This window comes from Strix aluco, chromosome 16 (assembly GCF_031877795.1).
Source record: "Strix aluco isolate bStrAlu1 chromosome 16, bStrAlu1.hap1, whole genome shotgun sequence".
Classification (NCBI taxonomy): domain Eukaryota; kingdom Metazoa; phylum Chordata; class Aves; order Strigiformes; family Strigidae; genus Strix; species Strix aluco.
The window spans coordinates 12,182,584-12,204,093 of NC_133946.1; the positions used below are offsets into that span (position 1 = coordinate 12,182,584).

At 50.9% G+C, this 21,510-nt stretch overlaps 1 protein-coding gene across 4 annotated transcripts in view; it reads left to right on the plus strand.

Moving 5' to 3' along the window:
* IGHMBP2 (immunoglobulin mu DNA binding protein 2) overlaps positions 1–21,510 on the plus strand; it is a 44,082-nt gene that overhangs the window by 12,454 nt on the left and 10,118 nt on the right. For all 4 annotated transcript variants that reach the window (XR_012625462.1, XM_074842537.1, XM_074842536.1 and 1 more), the window contains exons 6-12: positions 331–531; positions 3,292–3,439; positions 5,733–5,907; positions 14,998–15,180; positions 18,935–19,053; positions 20,751–20,845; positions 21,230–21,353. Coding sequence is in view for 3 of the 4 variants with exons in the window: in XM_074842537.1 (XP_074698638.1) it covers positions 331–531; positions 3,292–3,439; positions 5,733–5,907; positions 14,998–15,180; positions 18,935–19,053; positions 20,751–20,845; positions 21,230–21,353 (1,045 nt within the window). In the remaining variant the exon portion in view is untranslated. The remainder of the gene's footprint in view (positions 1–330; positions 532–3,291; positions 3,440–5,732; positions 5,908–14,997; positions 15,181–18,934; positions 19,054–20,750; positions 20,846–21,229; positions 21,354–21,510) is intronic.

A 21,510-nucleotide genomic window follows, 5' to 3' on the forward strand; every position in this document is an offset into this window, starting at 1 on the left:
CAAACTCACGGGGCTGCACGGCAGCTGGAGCAGAGCCAGTGACAGCAGCACTACACTGCAGAGTCTGGCTCGGCTTGCCAGGCCTGGGGAGTTTCCCCCATCAGCTAAAATGAGGCACAAATAGAAGCTTCAAAGCTCAGGTTTGCTGTTTATTGAAGGCCCTGCACTAGTGCTTCAAAGCAAGGCGAGAATTGCCTTTGGTGCCTGGTGGCTTATTCCCAGTCAATACATGCTGGTCTCCCTCTCTGCTAAGCATCTTCCTGCGGGGAGGCCGTTGCTCTGGGGTTCTGCTGTCCTTGGCAGTAACAGGCACGTGTTTTCCCCCAACAGGTCCTGTGCTGTGCCCCTTCCAACGTCGCTGTGGATAACCTGGTGGAAAGGCTGGCTGGCCACAAGGCCCGCGTCCTGCGGCTGGGCCACCCCGCTCGCCTGCTGCAGCCCATCCAGCACCACTCCCTGGACGCCGTCTTGGCCCGTGGCGACAGCGCCGAGATAGTGGCAGATATCAGGAAGGACATCGACCAGGCCTTGGTGCGTGTCCCTGCGCCGCGCCCCGCATGGGCTACCTAAAGGCCAGCGCTCTAGACTAGCAGTACCCCCAACCCACTAGCCAGGAAAGCTACTTTTTCTCTGAACTAGAGAACAACTCTGCTGCTTCTTGGATGTCCTTAGAAGATAATCGCTACAGCCAGGTGCTCTGGGTCACCATGACAAGTCCTGATGTGAGCAATAGCCAGCCCACGCCCTGGCTGAACCTGGAGCCCCTAGCGATGCTCCCAGTCTGGATCTTACTGAGTACAGGTAGGGGTAGAATATTGGTGGGCCTGAGCCTCTCTGTGGTCAGTCAACAGCAGAAAGGCCGCTTCAGGGGAGAGGAAAGAAAAAATAGAATAGTGCAGGGGACTAACAGTGACAGTTGGGATTAACCCAGGCCACGCATCTCCATTTACTCTGCTTAGGAGGCGTTTAACCCAGCCTGGGAGGAAAGGAACTGGGGTGCAAGCCTGGCAATTTTAGCCCTGGATGAGGCTTCCAGGCGAGGAGGTGTCTCAGAGGGGCCCTCTCCAGGGGCTCCCTGAGCCTCCTCGGTGACCTGCCACTGGTGCTCATCGTCTGCTGCCAGAGCCGCGGGCAGAACTCCTCCCAGCTCAATTCCTCCCTGAAGTGGCAAAATCAGTCATTACTGCTGCGTGGGGAGATGCTGCAGTGCCCTGCTCTCTCTGTCTGGCATCGTTCATGCAATCCTCTTCACCAGAGAGCGAGAGAAACATTCACATCATTAATTCACTTCCTAACGAGATGTCTGGCTGTCCTGACACTCCCTCCCACTCTCAGCCACCTCAAGTAGAAAGCAGCATACACTGTAAAAATGCATCCTTAATTTCTTCTTCCACAACCTAATTTTCCTCAACTTAATTTACAAAGTAGCTCTTTTACTTGAGATGACGGGTTTTGATACTAATTAGACTTTCCCCCCCCCGCCCCTTCTGGTGGCAGCATTGTCCAGAAGCCATTTTGCAGATGTGTCCAGCTGGAGAGATCCTGTCTCAGCGGTGCAGGAGGGCAACCTCCTACCCTGCACGTGTCTGGTGCCATAGTTGCCAGGGTACGCTGCCCTGCCCTTCAGCACAGCACCACACATTCCCTTTTTTAAACGATGCAGACCCAGCCATGGCTTTGAGCTCCACGAAGCTGCAGCCACCACTACGGCAGCAGCTTCAGCTCTGCCAGATGCAGTTCAGCATCACCCGGCCTTTCTGTGGCTGAGCAGGTGGGGGAGTCACCTGGCAGACAAGTTCTTGCACTTAACATAAGGGAAGAAGAGGGCATCTGATTTAGAGTTGTACTTGTGCCTGAGGGGCAAGTTCACAAGGGATGTGCTTATCTGCTGCACCAGAGACCTGCCTGGAGTCACAGGCCTACACTGAGTCTGTTTTACTTCATTTATTTTGCACTTCTCTCACTAGTCATTAATTTTCCCTTTCCTCTCCTTGGGAGGCACTTTGAAAGGTGGGAGGAGGTTTTTTTCCACTGCTGGTTTTCTGTAGTAGAAGGGAAATTAGGGAGAAAGCTGAGCCTTTAGCACTAAGGTCTGTGTGTGCTTCCTCCCTAGGGCAGGGGATGCAAGGTGATGGGAGGCAGGGACTGGCCACCAAGGCTTGTTCTGCCCTGAAATACCAAACAAAAAGCCAAGAGCTAACATACTGCTGCAGTTCAGCTCGCATAGCAATGCTCTGAGCTGCCCACGATCAGGTATTTCACAGAAGATGCCCCTGACTCATGAGCCTCCCTTCCTCTGGGCTACAGAGAGCTCACCACTGAGGTCCTGGCCCACCTCTCCTTCATCCTGCCTCAGTTTCTCCCCTTCAGTGCCCTCTACTTGCTCTGTAATAATTTTTTCCTTTGTCCACTCCACATTTTGACTCTTTCCTTCACCGCTACCGCCAACCACAGGAGAACTAGCAGTATCAATGAAAACCCAGGCTCTCTTTACACATTTTCTACCACTTTGTGCCTCCTCCCCTCCCCTGTTCAGGCTTCAAGCCTTCCAGGACATCAGCACCCAGATACTCTTTGCACCAACGAGGGTGCAGGCCCACAGTACCTGAGGAGGAGCAGCAGCACAGGTCCAGTGATGCTGAGCAGGTCTAGAGGAAGGAGGCAGGGCTGCAGCTAACCAGGAAAGAAACTAGGCTCAGGGCACAAACCCTCTAGCTCAGGCAAGGCCCAAGGCCTGGCCTTAAATGCAGCTCCCAGCCCAATGACTGTGTGGGTGGGGGCCCTGGTGAGGCCGGTCAGGACAATTGGAGCCTGCTGGCGCCCACAGAGCCCTAACGAGGAGGCGGTGGGGTCCAGGCACTGTCCTGGGGGCCAGGCTCCCTGCTCCTGCACTGCTGTCAGAGCAGAGTCAGTCCGAGGTCACCAGCCAACAGCAGAGAACAGCTGCTGTTGTTAATTTATTAACTAGGTCTTTTTGGCAGAACAGAATTAAACTTGGCCCTACTGGCACCATCAGTTTTGCTCTCTAATCTTCCTCTGGTTCTGTCCCTGGGTTTGCACTGTAGTTCATCTTTTTCACAGACAGAAATGCTCTTTATGCTTCCAGCAGTGCTGACTGCGGTGGGGGCTTTCTGGCAGGGAGAGAGAAGAGAAGCCAAGGTTTCATGGGGCTGGTGATGATGAGGACACAGAGAAGCCATGCTGTATCCAGGTTCTTTGGTTATCTGAGAAGCTGAATGTATCCCTAGGTGTAGAAACAGTTTGTTCTATCTTGATTTTTCTATTTTATAGGCGAAAACCAAAAAGGCTCAAGACAAGGGAGAGCGGAGCCATTTTCTCAGTGAGATTAAGGCGCTGAGAAAGGAGCTGAAGGAACGAGAAGAAGCTGCCATGGCTGCAGCCCTTACCCATGCCAGTGTTGTCCTTGCTACGAATACAGGTGCGAGAGCCTCTTTTTTTTGCAGTATTTTGCCTCACTTGCCAGGACTCACGTGAACCATATGTCCTGCAATGCAGCATCCTGCCAGGATAGGAGGGAGGCTCAGTCTTCCTGCTCCAAGCTCCTGGCGGTTCAATCAAGTTCGCTGCAAGCTCTCAAGCTCCTCCATGGTGGGATTCTCCCTGCTTACATGCTGGCACGTGACGTTGTTTGGCAAAGAATATGGGTCTAGAAGGGCTTTGGTGTGAGCCAGTGTGGGCCCTCTTTATTAGTTCTGAGTAGGGGATGAGCTTTCAGGGAGTAAACAAGCGCTACTGAAGGTGTGCAGTCTGCTTATTGATTTTTGCAAGTCACATGGAATTGCTTTCCCGCGTGGATAATTTCCATGACTGATTGAATACAGCACATGTTCCTATAGCCTGATCTCAGCCTGCACGTATTTGGGTAGTTCTGTAAGTCACCCAAGTGCTGTAAACATCGTGGAATTTAGGGAACAGCCCCAGGTATGTGTCAGCAGCTCAGGTGGGCACGTCTGCGAGTGGGGAGGTAACACCCTGCCATCGAAGGGGAACAGAAGTGCTTAAAGTTTAACATGTGCTGAAGTGCTCTTCTGGATCAGATGTATAACACTCCAGGGCCCACTTCTAATCTTCAGATTTGGTTGCTCAGGAATTATTTGCTGAAGGGAAACATCAATAAGTTTAAGTTATTAAAAAGAACCTCATGGGGCATTCACAAGTTACTAGTGTGAAGGGTAAAGGAAAGCTAAATCCTTCCAGTGCATTATTTGCTGGGAACTGGCCTCCCACTTCTTTTAACTTTGCCTGAAAAAACAGGGGGAGGTTTCCTTTTTTCAGTAAAACTGGTATTTTGTGATGAGCATTGTGTTGATCAGATGGGATTTTCTCCTGGGACTCTGGGCCTTTGCTAGCCAGCGTGGAGAGCTGTGGGGTTCTGCTTCAGCAAAAGGTGGTGGACAAACAAGGGGTTTGGATTTTGTGTTTTCCTCAGTTAAGCAACCTTGGTATTTGTTTGGAACCACGTAGTTTGATGGGAATTACTGTTTATGCGAGCCAAAGTGCTCTGTTGCTAGGTTCAGCAGAGAGAGAATTCAATCATGGCAATGCACAGGGACACCCGTGACCTTTAGTTAATGGGAGTTCGATAAACTCAAGTTGAGCTGCAAGGGAAGAAAACCATCCGCACAGCTGCATGCCACGTTAGTATAGTCTTTTTTAGATAGAGATAACCTTTCTACTTATTTCTTTTCCTTCCACCTGCAGCCTGGTAAAACTGCAAAAGTCACGTTCAAACTGTGCTGTTACCCCTTGTTACCAGAGTAGATTCATACAGGCTGGAAAAAAAATTTTTAAAGGAAAACACAGTGTCTCAGTTGACAAACTGTAACACCTGAACTGGTGCAAAGCTGTAGAGGCAGCAGGATTTACAGTGGCAAAGCAAAATCACCCCTAATCAGAGCTGCTTTCAGAGCTACACTGCAAGAGCACAGAGGTTTTGAAAAAACAATAAATTGAGAATAAAAGTCTCCTTGTCTGGCATGCTGGCTTTTTAATCCTCCTCCCCTCCTTTTGCATCCCTTTTTCTTTTGAATTGCAGTGATATTTCTGATGCCTCTGAAATTCCCCGTTCTGATCAATGCGTAGATCAATATTGGTTCATGTCCGGATTACAGCAGGACGTGTGCCAGGGTTATTTGTTTGACATTACAAATGGATGTCTGATGTAAAAAGCCCACTCTGGCCGTGGTTGTCTGCTTACAGTCTCCTGTGCTACCAGGAGGAAGGACAGAGCACCACAGTCGGGGGCTCAGCTGGTCTGTCCCTCTCGGGGTGTCCCTCAGTGTATCAGGCAGGGCGAACCTCAAGTCTGCCATCCTTTCAGTCTGGGTTGGGGGGAAGTCTGGTTTGTATCTGAGGGCAGAAGGAAGTGGGTGTTCATTAGTGCTCCTGCTCCGAGTGAAGTGTTCGAGCATGTTGTGCTGTTTGTCATCTGGGTTTCTCCCTTGTTTTCAAAGAGACTTGGAAGCTTTTGGGCCCAGATGCCAGGGCGGAAAAGGACAAACAGAAGTTCGCAAAAACAATTCTGACGTATACATATAAATGTATATGTGTTTGGCATGGACTACAGAGCTGGATTTCTAAATCTCTGCAAAGAAACATCATTTTACCCGCCTCCCTCAGTCACAAAGAAAACATGTGTAGTCTGGTTCAGAGCCAGGCTGCTCGCTCTCCTGTGCCTCCCTGCTAAGCTGTGCACCTTCTCCTTTAATTAGGTGCTTCCTCTGAGGGCCCGCTGAAGCTGCTTCCTGAAAATCACTTTGATCTGGTGGTGATAGACGAGTGTGCGCAGGCCCTGGAAGCCAGTTGCTGGATCCCTCTGCTGAAGGCTCCGAAGTGCATCCTGGCCGGGGATCACAAACAGCTTCCCCCCACCATCATCTCTCACACGTAAGGAACGGTTCGTCATCCCAGGTCCTCCTGTTATTTATGCAGCCAAATGCCTCTGAATGCCTCAAGTTAGTCAAGACATTTCATTAATATGGGTTATTGGTGTCCCCCATGAGCCGGGTTTGCTCTCTGAGCAAACTGCCAGAATTACCTCAGGCCTGTTTTACTGATGGCCACTGCTCAAAGTCTGAGGCAGCTCCATCTGAGCGAACTCTTATCACACGAGGACAGGGCAGTTGGTTGTTTTACCTGCAGCCAGCCGAGCCACGTAACAGCGCAGCGTGTGAGGTCAGCGCGGCGCCGGGGAGTCACCGTTAGTGCTGATGAGGGCCCACTGGCAACCGCGCCAGGGCTGCCAGGGGTTTGAGTTTGCAGACAGGGAGAGCAGTGCAAATCCAACGGGCAGCCTTCGGCCCTGCCCTGAAGTTGTTGGGATTTTCAGAGGGGTGTGCCCCTTGCCTGCAAGGTTCTCATTCCTGCTGGAGTCTTTGCACGGGATTGAGTTTCTAGGAACCACCTTAGGTGCATTACCTCGGTAGAGCTGCTAAAGCAAACCGCAGAAACAGGGTGATTCTGTACCTGGTCCTGGCCATTGGCGGTTGGGATACTTGCTCAGGCAGGGGCAGGCAGCTGCCTGCTTTGAAACACCCACTCGGCTCCTTTTGCGGAGGTCCTTGAAGCTGCATCAGGGCCACAGTTTGGCAGCCGGAGTCCCAGCCTTCCCCGGGATTGCCTTCGCCCTTGTCCCACATTTCCCGAGGGGTTGTGTACCCACAACAGAGAAGATCCTCTGCAGAAAAAGCAGGGCAAACAGGGAGGGTGAGCGCAGGGAGGCCGGAATAACGCACAGAAATTCACACCGCTGAGTTTCAGGGAGATCTGTGACACTGGGAATGTCAGAGGCAGCTCTGCAGCCTCATGGAAACAGCTCTGCTCATAACACCTCTGGAGCAGCACAGGGACCTTCGACTGCCACGGCCTCTGTGTGAGGGGTGGGTGCTGCTGAACTGCAGGGCAGAGAAACAGCACAAAATCCAAGGGTGCCGGCCTGGCTGGTGCTGCCGCAGGAGCATGCTGGTCTGCACCCCTCCACTGGTCACCCGCAGCATGCCCCGCTCCAGAGAATTCAGTGTCTTGAGCTTGCTGTGTGCTGTGGTTTCTCACTTTAGTGAGAGGAAATACTTGTACTATGTATTACTATCAGATTACCCAAAACCCTGGATATTTTGACAGATGTTTTTCCTGAGAGACGTGTCATCAGCAGGGATATTTTTTTGATTCCACGTGCCTAGCAGTGCTATGTTTGAATTCCCTCTTTTCTCTCTGTTATGCAAAGTAATTGTCAAAGTGGTTAGAAAAGTTGTTCAAAAAACAGTTTAAAACACTCACATCAGCCATTCAGACTAGTAAAATGGTAAACAGAAGGTGACCAAAACAGAGACACAAATTCTGGTTTCACAACCAGTTTTTATATATAAACTCTGAAATGTTTAAGAAAGATGATCTCTTCTTCTACATGCGGTTTCTTTGCCCCTGGCAAGAAGGGTGACCTGGTTTACCTCCTCTTTGCTGACTGCAGGCTCTGGAGAGCGAATTCAGGCTCATACTCAGTTTAATCCAAGTCTTCTCTTCCCTTCATTAAATTCTTCTTCTCTGCTTCCACATTTATTTAATGTATTAATGTGGGAGTTGGCCCACCAAGATGCTGCATTATCACACACACACCACAGTGATTATAAAACCTCACAATACCTACAGCATGTGTATTAGGAACAATTAGTTTGTGGAAAAGATCTGTAAATTGCCTGTGCTTCGAGGGGGATACTCCAGATAGTACTGGGGAGCCTTTGGGTAGTTTAAAATATAAATCTGCGCATGTTTATCCAGCTCTAGATCTGGAATTACTGAACTGTCATTGTGTAGAAGCACAGAAATAGGGCTGACTTCATAAACTTTCTCTCCTGCTTCAAGAAAACAATGAGCAAGATACCCATCTATAATCTCACTTGAATTTTGAACAAAGGAAATGAAAAATCCAAGGGAGGCAGCAGCTCCCAGCAGGTGGCTGAGAGATGGTGCAAATAACGTTAACACACTCTATCATTTTACCAGTATCAGATGGACAAATGCTTGTTGCTTTGCAGATCATGGCAGGTGATACGCACACTCCTCCACTGCCTGGTGGAGGTATCTAGGCTGGTGAGCTGCAAAAAGCCTGTCCAAAACCCCCTACCCTTCTTGCCTCGCTGTTTATTTACTGTGAGTAATCTGTCAGAATCTATAGCATTAACAGATTTACATCTCAGCCTGTCTTACCAGTAAATTATGATCTGAAAAACTTGCTACATTAAACAAAATATATTGCTCAAGGCATCAGCAGGTCCGTGACCCAAGTGCTGGTCAGACACCAGTCACTGGAGCGCTGCCTGCCAGACAGTTGCCTTTGGGAAGATAAAGTGCAAAAAGCCGAGCTGACTTCAGCTTGCTTGGAAGAGTTATGGGTTGTGCTCTCAAATGCTGCCGCTCTCCAGGCAGGTCTCTGGTTTAGCCTGAAAGGCAAAGCTGCTACAATGCTGCTCCTGTGCCAGCCAGTCTTCTCTCAGTTCCCCCAGTAACTCTTGAAACCTATTAGCTAACGTGAAGCAAATCCACCAAAGTGTGAATGTCTGGGAGATCTTCAACTCTGTAAAAATAGATAACAAAGCTGAGACCCAAGTTTGTTCCTGCACTCGGGGGAAAGGCATCAGATGAACTCAACCAGCCACAAGAGAAGCCATGCAGGAAGGAACTGGAGAAAACTCAGCTTTCTGTATTTGTTACTGAAGTATGTTAGCTTAGCACTGGAAAACTCCAGCTCGTATCCTGTTGTGTTAGGCAGGGTGGAGGTAATGACGGGGAGGTCCCTGTTATGATCTGAATAACCAGCATGAAGGGGGAAGGAGGTTTACTGTCCCCATTTCATCCCACGCCATGCAAGACATCTGGGGTGGGTTCTAGGACTGAGCAAGAAGTCTTCAACCCCAGCCTGGCATTGGGCTGCCAGTCCATCTTTCCTGGCTCTCCCCGCACTTTAAAAGGCTGACATCTTAAGTAGAATGATTCAGAACTGGGTATTTTCAAGCTTTGCCCATTGCTCGAGTGGCTGACTGTTGGAAGACTGGGAATGCAGGAAAACAAGTGGAAAATAAAGCTTTTTGAGCTATTTATGGCTTTACCTTTCATCTCAGTGGGAGCCCTTGGTAGCAGCCCCACAGATATTAATGGCAGAGGGGTCCCCTGTAGGTATTACTGTGCATGCGGAGGTGAGAGTGGGTGTCATCAGGCAGGTGCTGATCTGGCTCCTCCCCTGTAGTCCGAGCCTCTGGCTGGGATTAGCAAAGCCTCTGGCTGGGAATAGCAAAGCCTCCCTCTCCTCTTTGCAGGTTGCCGCTGGCTCGGTGGAGCAGAGGGCTCTTGGACAGAGCGTTGGAGTCTGCAAAGGGTTTAAATAGCACAATGCAGAGTAGTTGTCCTGTGGAAAATACCTGGGATGACATGTGTTACCCTGGGAGAAAGCCAAACTGCTTAATGCAGAAGGAAAAGGAGTTTCTTTCTTTCAAGCTCGCTTGTTGTCTGGTGAACCCCCCAGCCAGCCTGTGATGGAGAGGATGCGCAGTGAGGGCCAGCTGGAGCAGCTGACAGCTTGGCTCAACAGCATCCTAATTAAATGCAAAGCTAACAATTTCTGATCAATTAGAACAACTTCTTTTGAGACATCCAGTTACTTTTCAGATAAACGCCTTTAAAAATTATTAGCTCTTTTCCTTACAGATCTGAACTGTGGCCTTGTTGTTAATTGCTGCCCAAGTAGAGCTTTTGCTGCCTCAAACAAGGCACATAACACAGCTTTCCTCTCTCCAGCACCGTCCCCCTGCACCATGCAAATAAAGCAGACGCTGGGGAGCACCGCTTTGCGCTTTTCACAGTCCCTGCAGGCTACGAAATGCAACACAAAGGCAGATTCCTTCTAACTCCATCTTGTTAGGTATTTCCAGAGATCTAATTAAGGCACCGAATCACCTGCTGGCTCCTCTGTGGTTAATGGAAGGCAATAAGCTATTTCCAGGGATGATTCATGCAGAGGACTCAAACCCTTCCGCCTACCTTCGCCTTCTCCTCCATTGATGACAGCAGACCTGGAGTGGGTGGACTCCTATTTTCGGGGCCTCAGTGAAGGGCCTAAAGTTAGCTGGGATGAATTTGGGCTGACAGAAGAATCGTCTGCTACTACGGTATGTGAAGTCAGTCCTGTTTAACAGAGGCTTCCTGCTTAAACAGGAATGCTTTGATACTTCGTAGAAGCCATCCTGCAAGTGCGATCAGACAACTCATCTTCCACACAGCTTGTGCTCAGCTCGGGAAGCCGGGCCCTGTCTGGCAGAACTACCTTTTGTTGCCTGCTTTTTCCTCCATGGATTCAGCATTTATCAGTTATTATCATCTTTTCTACGTGAGGCTAAGGGGGTTCTGGTGGAGGGTCTGAAGGGTGCTCCTCTTCCTTGCTTTTTGACATATCTGGAGTTAGGATGCAGAGGGCACCCCCACACACCCCTTACAGTACCGTCACCTACCTCTTGTCTGTGCTGGATGTGTTTCTCCTGAAGGACCTCACAGCCATGGCAAACACCAGTGCCCTGCTGTTCCCCTCTCGGCAGCCCCCTCCAAAGCTCACGGACACCAGCTTCAAGCCTCCCTCCAGGTTTTGGCCCGGTCCCAGGGGGCATCTTGATGCCAAGACACTTTCTGCTGTCTGACAGGAACATTTGTTCTCCTTGTTTTCATTTTAGTCCTCATTCCATCCTTTTCTGACATCCTAATTAATTTGTCTCCACATCAGGGCTTTGATTTATTAATTTGTTTTTACACTCTTCAGATATCTGCAGACAAGACCTCTTGCTCTCAACTGGTTCCTTGAACAAGCAGGGAGTGTTTTGCCATCCCACTGGTTGGTGGGCAATCTGGCTGCCTGCACCATCCCAAATCCACACGCTAGTCCTCCATGCTCAGTAGTCGGCTGATTTCCATGTCATGGATTTGCTTTTGCTTTGCCACTGAAGAGCAAGTGTCAGGCCTTGGTTTTCTCTGGTAGAAAAGGCCTTGGTTTTTGATTTCCACGGCTGGAAGGAAGAAGCTACCCTCCTCCATCATATTTGCAAGGATTAAAGCCTGGTTTTGCCATTCAGGAGTTTAATGCAGAGTTCTTGAGGTAGGGAAGCACAGTGACACCCTTCTCCAGACTTTGCTGTCCGAATTCAGTGGTGTACACCAGAGATCAGTCACACCAACATCTCCTTCTGTCTCTTAGGGAGGAGACCAGCCATCGAGAGGATGAATAAGAAAAGATATAACAGGACTGAGGGCACAGCTCCATCCTGCTCTGGGAAACTCTTCCCTTCCGTACCTCCTAGTAAAGATCATTCTTGACATCTGCATGGCAGGCTGACTCCTCACACCCAGCCCATAAAGGCTATTTCACACCATGCTGGGCACAAAAGCCTTTGAAATACTTAGTTCCAGTTGGCTGCAGCTGTCACCATTGATGTGCAGCATTTCTTCTAAGGGCTGGAGGAGGAAGCGTTGCTTCTGCAGAGCAGCAGGGCCTCATCCTCCCTCACTGGGATCTATCCTGGTCCCCCCCACCTGCCTGGGAAGGTGTATTCAAGCAAAGTACAGCCTTTTCCTGCATGTGAAGCAAGGTGAAACCAGGTTAACAGCAACTACTGGCTGCTGTGGGCTTATTTCAGTGATTTTAGCTTTCCTAGCTTTACTTTAGGTACTTCAAAGTAGATGCTCCTGAGCATCAGATGCATGATTCTGTCCAGCCTCCTGTCCCAATTCAATTTCTCTAAAGCAATTGATACTTAAACTGTTGCTCAGTGCTCTTATGATTTTGTTGGCATAGAAATCAACCATTGTAGGAATGAATTGAGCAGTAAAATAATAGGAAATTTATTAACACGTGAAAAATTCACAAGCAGTTTAATATCCTCATTATTAATTCAACATATAACCTCATGTAGATCCCTGTGGTGGAAGCTGCTGTTAGTGTAAAGAAGAGCACTATTTCTAAGGCTTGCTGTGAGGCTTAATGCCTTCCCCCTGCTTTGTAGTATATCATTACAAGAAACACTTCAGAAGTCATATGATTCTATGAATATTTGTGGCTAAAAAAACACTAGGGTTTTCCTGCCAGTTCTGTATGAAAGTCAGATTTAGGCTTGCTCTTAGATTTGCAAGAATTTGTGAGACAAGGAAGGGGAGTAAAAGAGAAAAGCAAAGGGGACATACCTTTGGTTGGTAAGGCTGCTAAGCTTGCTGCATCCCTTTAAGTCATCTCATTGTGGTGTCCCTCACTTCTCACAGGGGTTGCCTGATGGGATTTATGCAGTCAGCGTCTGGCAGCAGCAAACAGCCCCATGGGGTATGAGCACAGTGGGCAGAGCCAAGGGCTGGTAATGGGGTTCAGCAGCAGCTCCTGTGGGCTCTGAACCAGGGCTAGGGTCTGCCTGGAGGGTCCCATCAGCAGGTGGGTGAGAAATAAAGCCATGATGGGAGTCTAGGATCTCTTTGGAAGATACTAAAGGCAGGATCAAGGTAACCTGCAATATAGATCTACAGCCCCTAGACCTCCCCAGCCAGAGCTAAGCCATAACTCAGGTAGAGACTGAGGGACCAGAGCTGAGCTTAAATAGGGCCCATGGGCAGGGGGTGGGACCCAGGTGAGGCTGGTCAGGGCAGATAAAGCCTCCTGGGGCTCCCTTGGCTCTGGGAGTTGTTGCTGGGAGGTGGTTTAGGGTGTGACTGGTTTTGTCATTAGCCTGGTAGGAGGAGGTGGCTGGTGGAAAGAACCAGAAGCATTTTTATCTTGGTGGGAGTGGTCACCCTGCAGGCAGAGGCTGAGTGAGAGGTGTGCTCTGAGCTTTCCCCTGTTGCCTGGCCATGCAGGAAGAAGGGCTGTTCCGAAGGGAATGGCTGTTTTGAGCCAGCTGCTTGTGCCTGAGTGCAGACAGCTCTGTTAAAGCTGCTCCCTTCCCAGGATATCAAGGCTGACTTCTGGTATGCCCCGGGGGGCAGAGCAGAGCCGAGAGGATCAGGCTGTCAGTGCCTTCTCATTCACTTGTGAGCCTGGAAGGAGAAAAGCTGATTTCTAATAACTGGAATGAGCTCCCCAGCCCCACATCTTGCTCTTTCCCCTCATGCCACCCAATCCTCTTCCCCTCCCAAAAACCCTGTGCCCCTTTGACAGGCTCACCCGCCCCTTGCTCTTCTCCCTCATGCTCAGCTGGAGCGGCAGCAGCTCTGTAAGTGGGTCTGTGCCGTGCCAGTCGCAGCACCGGGGCTGGGAAGCTGTAAAGGCTTCACGACCAACCTCAGCACATGTCGTGATCAGCAGCAAAACGTGCAGCGCAGCTGGAGGCCTCTGCTGCGCCAAGCACAATGTCCTCATGGCAAATCTGCCCGCCTCCTCCCGGCTGCTGCGCCTGCCTGTGGTGTCCAACGCTCCTTAACGTCACAGCAACCCTCCAAAAAGCAGCGCTGTCTCCCAAGTCCTGCAGTTGCAGTTCAGAGTTTATGGCCTGTTTTTTTCCCCGCGTGCTGCATTCTGTGATTTAGTGAGAAGGAGGCCTAATGAGACTTGACTTCTCGGCAAGATCTACCCTCCATTTTCTCTTCTGCAGTTTCAGTGAATTTCCCATTTCCTGTTGTATTTGCCGAGCACCCTGTTGTTAACGCGGCGGGGCTGGCAGGCAGGACGCTCGCTGTGTAACGCGGCGCTTCCCACAGCAGTAATGGGATGCGTGCTGTGCCCCTTCGCCTTGACAGAAATCATTCCCGAGCTGGTCTCTTAACATCGTTTCATCATTGTGTTCTGGTAGCAACCAGAACCCCTCACCGTGAACCACAGGATTGTACAAGGTGCTGGACGCACAGCATGAAAAAACTCTTCATGCTCTGAAACGCTCAAAACACAAAACCCAAGTACAACGATTCTTGTCCTTCTTCCTCAGACAGTACTGTTAGGTGATGCTTCTAACAAACCCTTTCTGTACAGCTGAGAGAAAGCAATTAGGCTCCTGAAAGGCTTATTTCATTAGGAACTTTATTAATTTGTGTCACAGATAAAAGCATGGGACCTTTGCCAGGAGCGATGGCATGTTGGTTTTCTTAATGGGTAATAAAGCAATAAGCACTGAAATGCCTTAGTGCATTAGTCTGGGGTGAGTGGCCACGGAGTGATGAGAATGCTCGAGCAGCAAGTGTCTTGGTGAAGTGTCAGCAAGGTCTGGCTGTGTTGGCATCGAGCGTGCCAGGATTGGGGGTCCAGTGTCGATACTAATGCATTCAGTGATTGTGAGGCCGTTGCTGAGCCAGCAGTAACGTCAGTGTGATGTTACGCTGACAGACTCAGTGTCCAGAGCTTGGTGTGAGCAGCGTGATGGGGGATGCCGACGGGATGAGCTTACAGGTGAAGAGGGTTTTGTTAACAGAGCTCTTGGGCATCCTCCCTCACCTTATTCCAGCCCCGCTGAGCAGAGCTGGGACTGCTGCCATCAGGGAGAGCCAATGCTGTTTGTGTCTTTGAATGGCAGTGGCAGCACCCCCCGGCATTTCCCCAGCAAAGGGAAGCAGGCAGCTCGCCGCCTGGATGTGTTCAAGCTGATCCCATCTCCGGGCAGGGCAGGAGTCTGTCCCTGAGGGGCTCAACCCTGCTGGGGGGAGCCTATGCTGAAAGATAACACTTGGGGCCCCGCAGCCTTCTCCCACTCCCAGCGCCCACCAGTTGGGACCCCAGGGAGCAGAGCAGGAAGGCCAGGGAGGTGAAACAGCCCAGCACGAGGGTGCTCAGCAGGATCCAGAGCAGAACCTTCAGATGCTCTGGGGCGTTGCAACTTACCCCCCTTAGCGCCGGCCAGCGCTGCGTACAGCTATGGGGCTGTGTCTGCAGGGAGGTGCTGGCTGAGTCTTTGGTCCGAGGAGGGTTGCGGCGGTGCCGTAGAGCAGCACATCAGAGCAGGCACCCAGACCCCACTCCTGGCTCTTCCCACGCAGGGCCGCTGCCAAGGGCCTCTCGCTCAGCCTGATGGAGCGTCTCACCGAGCGGTACGGCGAGAAGGTTGTGAGGATGCTGACGGTGCAGTACCGAATGCACCAGGCCATCATGCAGTGGGCTTCCACGGAGATGTACAGCGGCCGGCTCACTGCTCACCCTTCAGTCGCCCAGCATTTGCTCAAGTAAGTGACTCGCTCCTCACCGCTACGTCAGCAGAGATGTCTTTTTCATCCCACCGCGTGCAGGGTTTGTCCCTTCCCGATGATGGAGTTTTCCATTCCTCCTGGCCCTGTGATAGCATTTCTGTTTCATCCTTTATTTCAGCAAGGAAACATTAATTGGGAAGGGTGGGGAGTGGTTTGTCCTTTTTTCCTGTGGAACAAGGAGTCATGCAGAATTCTCTCTTGGATTATATACATTTATGTTTACATATGTAATTCTGTGGGTGAGTGTGGTGGGTTCGACAGGTGAGAGTAGGCAAGGCTGGTTCATCGGTGCCAGGAGGAGCTCAGCTGAGCTGGATGGGACTCATTCAGCAATGTTTTAGCCATACGGATCTAATTCCAGAAAAAACCCTCTTCTTAATTGTTCTTGTTCCTTGCCATGCTTATTTTTCCACTTAACTTTGGAAATTAAAAACAGCAACTAGTGAAGAACCCCAGGCAAAATGGCTCGAAACCATTAAAATAGGAAACCAATTGAAAAGTTGATGAGGTGACTTTGTTACTCTGCTGAGCTGGTTTATTTTTATGACTGAAGGAGTGAACGTTTTTCTGCCCAGTCCACAGTGCAGCTTAGTCCCCAGCTCAGGGCCTTTTCCTGCAGATGCTGGTTTCTAAACCCCTGATGAAACCTGGCAGTCCACAGCCCTGCTGCCATGTCACATGGATGCAGCAATCCGCAGCGCGGGCGCTGGCCCCTGTAAAGTTTCTGTGCTTCTGTAGAAGACCAGGAAATGCAGGGGCTTGATATTGCACCATGATCTTCTCAAGTTTAGGTTGCTAGTACAAAATGATGTGTGTTTTGTTGGCTTAGGCCAAATGGTTTGCTTAATCCCTTACCTGAGCAAGAAATAAGTTAAGTTTTATTCTCTGATAGTTCTAGGAAAAGCTCTCCTATAAGCAGAAACATCCTAGGGAAGAGGAAGGCTGGTGCCAAACTCTGGGACTGCAGCTTTTTGTTGCCTCCTTCCCAAGGGCTGGTGGGTGATGAGTGAGGAACCTGAGGAGTCCCAAAGCACAGTGCGAGGAGGAGGGGGGTCTGTCTCTACTGCAAGCATTGCACCTTGGAAGAAGGACCCAACTGGAGTGATCCAGAGCAGAGCCCCCGCCACACCTCCGGCGTTGGCCTTGAATTGACAGTGGCCTCAGTGCTGTTTTGAGAGGTGAGGCTTGAATCAGCGTGTCCCAGTCCGAGATGTACATCCAGGTGCCAACACCTTGTGCTGCAGGTTGTGGCAGGGAGGTTTTGGGCCAGCTGCACTTGCAAAGCCTGCTGCCGCTCCAGGGTGCAATCCTGATGTTTGATGTAAGGCTGTGCTCCCACCGCGACCTTGCTCTGAACAGCGTTGCTGATGCAAGTCTTGTCTCCTTTACCTGAAGCACCAAGATTGGTCTTTGGGAAAAGAAGTGCAGCTCTGCTCCGAACAACGGCTTCATATTTCCTTATGAACTCTGGCACTGGAGGCGCTCGGGACCACTTGTTCTGTGATCTGTCAGAGATTTCTGCAGCACCATCTTTTCTCAAAAAAGGGCACTTTGGTTTCCTGCAGTATCTTTTCAGGGACAGAGTATTTCCAAGGGAGCAAAACCTTCCCAAATTTCCCTTTTGAAATGGGTGACGAAGCACATCAGAAGCCCCCGCACATCTCCAGAATTAAGTCAGGGAGGCTGCAAGCAGTATTTTTCACATTCAAGGTTTGTGACTCAGTCAGTGAGAAGATGGCTTGAAAATCACCAGCTGTTTCTGCTGTCAGTTTTTATCTGAGTACAGTGTCAGCTGTCCCTTCCCTTAGCAGTTTTTTTTTGGACTAACACCCCCTCGCTGATGGGGAATGTGGGGGAACCCCCCCGGTAGCTGAGGCCTGGCAGATGCTCTGGAGCCAGCATGGCCCTGGGCCAGGCTGTGCCCCTTGCCCAGCCGGGCTTAGCCCAGGATGCCTGTGTGCCCCAGGGCAGTGCCCCGGGCCTGAAGCCAGCATCTGGCTGCCGGGACAACCTGGTTTGTCATCTCAGACAAGAACCTCCCCAGGAGCAAAAATCCGCCTCTGCAGCTTGGGGCAGTCTGCAGCCGGTGGGAGCAGTGCCTTCCCTTCCTCCTGAAAGCACCCGGCAGCTTTCTCCAGAATCACAGGCAGTTCTGCTGCAATCTCGCTGCCTTAGCAGAGCGTGAATTCTTTCCTCACCCCAAAGATTTATGTAGATAATTACTTCTCTGAAGCGACACTCCCGGGGTCGGGACTTTTCCTGGCACTGAGAGGTGCTGCAAGGCCTTTCCGTGGCCACTGCGAGTAGGCAAAGAATCAGGATTATCTGCGTGGAGAACTTGGCTTTTGCTCAAAGTCTTTTGTCTGCACAGACGTGGCCAGCGGTAGGACAGTAAACGGGGCAGGTGTAAAGGAGGTGGGAAGCCTGGTAGGTTTGGTGTTGCAGAGAGAGGGAGGTAAGCGTGTGGTACCCTCCCCAGGGGAGGAAACACTCTAATGGGGGACTGGGGTGGCCCCATTCCGGGGAGATCGTGGAAAGTAAAGTTGGTTGCTGGTCCCTGCGGTCCATGGGAATGGGGAAGGTACCTTGTGCCTCTGAGTCCAGTCGCTGGGTGAGGCAGCCAGTCCCCAGAGCCAGGGGAAAGGCTCTTCCTTCAGGCTCTGCTTCACCATAGGACTGGGGAAGGTGCATCCTGGGCTCTTTTGCAGGAGCTTTGGGCCCCTCTTGTAGCTGTACGGATCTCCATACCTTCCCGGCCATGCATTACAACAGCAGTAGCTTCAGACAGGAGAAAAATGAGTTTCAGCCAAGAGAGGAGACTTTTGCTGTCGATGGAGTAAGTAATGTCCACGGGAGGCGAGGATAGTCGGTGGCATACAAACACAGGGGAGCAGACGTGCAGTGGGAAGGACAGGCTGCAGCTGGGGACTTGTCTTGAATGGAAACTGCCTTTACCATCACCTCCCTGCCTGCTATTTGGAGGTAATCCTCCTTTGTGACAGCTTGCCATCTGCCTTGTTTATTTGCAGACCCTGCGGACTCGCAGCTCTCCGTGGTTTGTACGTGATATACAGTAATGTGTCTTGTTCCAGAGCGCTCCTGCCATCTCCAGGCTTTCTGTCCCTGCCCTCCATTGCCCATCCCCTTCCTAGGCTGTGAATTCAGCCAGCAACTTCCCTGGGTGTTAAAATATGGTTTATTAATATTATTTCTTTGAATGCGGCAGCTTTAGATGTAGAAATTATGTGAGACCCCAATTCCTCTGTGGTTCCTTGTGCTGCGCTTTCTTCTCTTGCCTGACAGCACTGCTGTCAGATCTCTGGTAATACTTCAGGCACTCCTTCCCTCTCTCAGCACCGCAAAGAACTGAGAGCAGCTGCCACCTCTCCCTAGGTCTGCATACCGTTCCTGTTCGAGACCCTTGAAGCGAGACACTGACAGCCACACACCGTGCCCTTGCCTTGCAATAACCGGGCTGTGTAGCGTAGCTGGCAAGAAAGCCCTCGGCGCTGCTGACTGGCACTGGTGAGACTCTCCAGGGCCTTCAGCTCTTCATTTGTGTTTTGGGAGAGCATTTAAGTGGCAATCCCATGGTCAGAAGCAATATCCAGCTATGTTTTCCCTCTGTCCTTGCAGTGTTGTTGGGAGGAGTAAGCAATAACACAACTGATCATCCCTTTGGTATAATTTCAGCGTTGTTAACTGGCCCTTTCCCCAATCCCTTGTGCAGGGACCTGCCGGGTGTCACCTCTACAGAAGAGACCTCAATTCCGTTATTGCTTATAGACACTGCTGGCTGTGGCCTGTTTGAACTGGAAGTGGAAGATGAACAGTCTAAGGGGAATCCAGGTACCGTTGTTCAGAAAATTTTATTGGCCAGAATTGATTGTCTGAGGTCCTCAGCCTCCCACGGGCTTGGCTCCTGCACCAGCTGAGCCACGACCCAGAGATGGGTCCCCCCCTGCAGAGCAGGTAGTGGGGGGAAGGTGCGGTCCCAGGGAGCTTATTTGAGAGATCATTTCCTCTGTAAAGCCTCAAGCTCAAAGGGCTCTAAGCCCAGGTGGAGTGGCCACAGGGCCATGATGACAGCGTGCAGCTTGTGGGTGGCCATGCTGGCTGCCCTGTCCCCTTGCAGAGACATTTCTGCGTGCTGTGGGTCCCTGTGACAGATGCTTCACACGAGTTGGCAGGGCAAATAATGTCAGGCAGGGCACAAGAGAGGCTCTAGATGTGGCTCAGAATGGCCTCCCAGTCCTCTGCTCCTGTCGTGAAGGCCTGTATAGCTCTTCTCCATGAGTTTTCTTAGGAGACTGAGTTTCCTGACGGTTTTTGACTTAAAAAATAGGTTTCATTATGGCCCTGCCACCTCACCCGTGACCACCCCTGCCTGCCTGGCTGCTGCCCACACTTTGCCCGATGGCCGAGCCACAGGCTTTGCCAGCCATTTGCTCTCACGTAGCCAAAAAGCTTATTTGGCAACGTGGCTGCCTGCTTCAGGGATTCATTTGTTTTTCTCTCTGCTCACCAATGCGGATCTCATGCCAGCAACAGATTTCTGAGGCTTCAAGCCCCTCTCTGGCAAGACAGGGAAAATGGACTGTAAAATACAAGGACAGTTTATACTGGTTTAAATATCTTTTACCTTCTTTTGTTGGAAAATCCACCAGCGTTTAAGTGCCTCTTGTTTTTCCATACACCCGTCCCTGTGGCCCTGCAGACCAGAGACAGGCTCTCGACCCCACATGGAGAGCCAAGACTTGTCTAAGATAACTCAGGGCTTTGAGCAGGGGATTAGATGCATGTCTCCCAGAATTTGGGAGGCAGCCTTTTGGAGCAGCATGCTGCAGATTCTTGACTTTTATACCTGTGTTTTGCTGCAAAATGGAGGGTGAAGTCAGTCCAGCCAATAAACCAGTGAAGCAGTTTGCATTTGTATTTAATTTGTCCTCGTTAGATCTCCCTGAACCAGCCATCCCCCTGAATAGCTGGTTGGTTGTGGCAGGCTGCCTGCAGTCTCCAGAAGGTCTGAGCACACGGTTCTGAGCATGAAGCTTGCTTATTTGTTCAGGGGGGATTAGAAACATGGGGACTTGAAAAAGCAGAATAAAAAGGAAAGGTGGAGTTTTTTCGGTTGCAGCGCAGAGAATTGAATCTTTAGTGAGGTGTAGGGTCTTGCTTCAGAGGGAGAATCCACTGTTGCCTGGATTATCAGTGATCTCTTGGGTTAATATGGGAAGACCAGAGAAAGCCAAGCAATGTTCAAAAAGCTCTTCCTAAGCTTGGGTGAGCTGGTGACTTGGAAAGGCAAGATGCAAGCTCTGTGCAGCCCCGGGAGCCAGGCTGGGTAGCACGTCGCCGTCGAGCCAAGCAGGAGGCTGGGAATCGCTGCCCCTGCGCAAGGCTGGACCGCAGGCAGGGCTCTCCAGAGCCTTTCCTTGCTGCTCGAGGGGAGGTGGGTGATTTCTCCGAGCTGCAGCACGTCCTCGCTGGCGGCTTCGGCCTCCACCTGCCAGCCTGCTCCCATCCCCTTCCGCTTTCTGCCCTAGGGGAGGTGCAGCTGGCTGGTTTGCACATCCAGGCCTTGGTGGAAGCTGGCGTGAAGGCAAGAGACATCGCTGTCGTGGCCCCCTACAACCTCCAGGTGAGCCCCCTCTCCGCTGGCATCCCCCCTCTCTTTCTGCGTGCGGGCAGAGCGAACGCATGGAGGTGGATTCAGAGCTTGGCATCTTCAGGAGAGATACGTGGGCGTCCTCAGAGCGACAAGGGTGGAAGTCAGCGGAGCCGAACTCTGTGATCAGCATTTGTGGTCACCTTTGCCACGTTTAAGCAGCTCGAGGCCATGGAGGGAAGAGGTGTTAGATGGGTATTTTCCACTCCCAGCCTCGGGACTCGGTGTTTGACTTTCAGGAGATGCGAGTGCTCTTCCTTGGGGGTTTGAGAGGAAGGGACTTTACCAAAACAAAGCCACTGAAATCCTTTTCACCTTGCGCTTTTCTTTAAAAGGTATCTACCACATGTTTTTCAGGTGGACATGCTAAGAGAGCACCTTTGCCACAGGTACCCAGAGCTAGAAGTTAAATCAGTGGATGGTTTCCAGGGAAGGGAGAAGGAGGCAGTGATCCTGTCATTCGTCAGATCCAACAGGAGGGGTAAGAGTTCGCTGCCGGAGAGTTACTCTGTGGGGAATGGGGAAGAAATGGGAACTGTGTGATTGCTCAGAGGTCGCTCGGCAACATGCCAAGTGCTGCGGTTTAATTGCAGTTCTGACAGTCTCTAACACTCTGCTCTGAATGAATTTACTGGCAA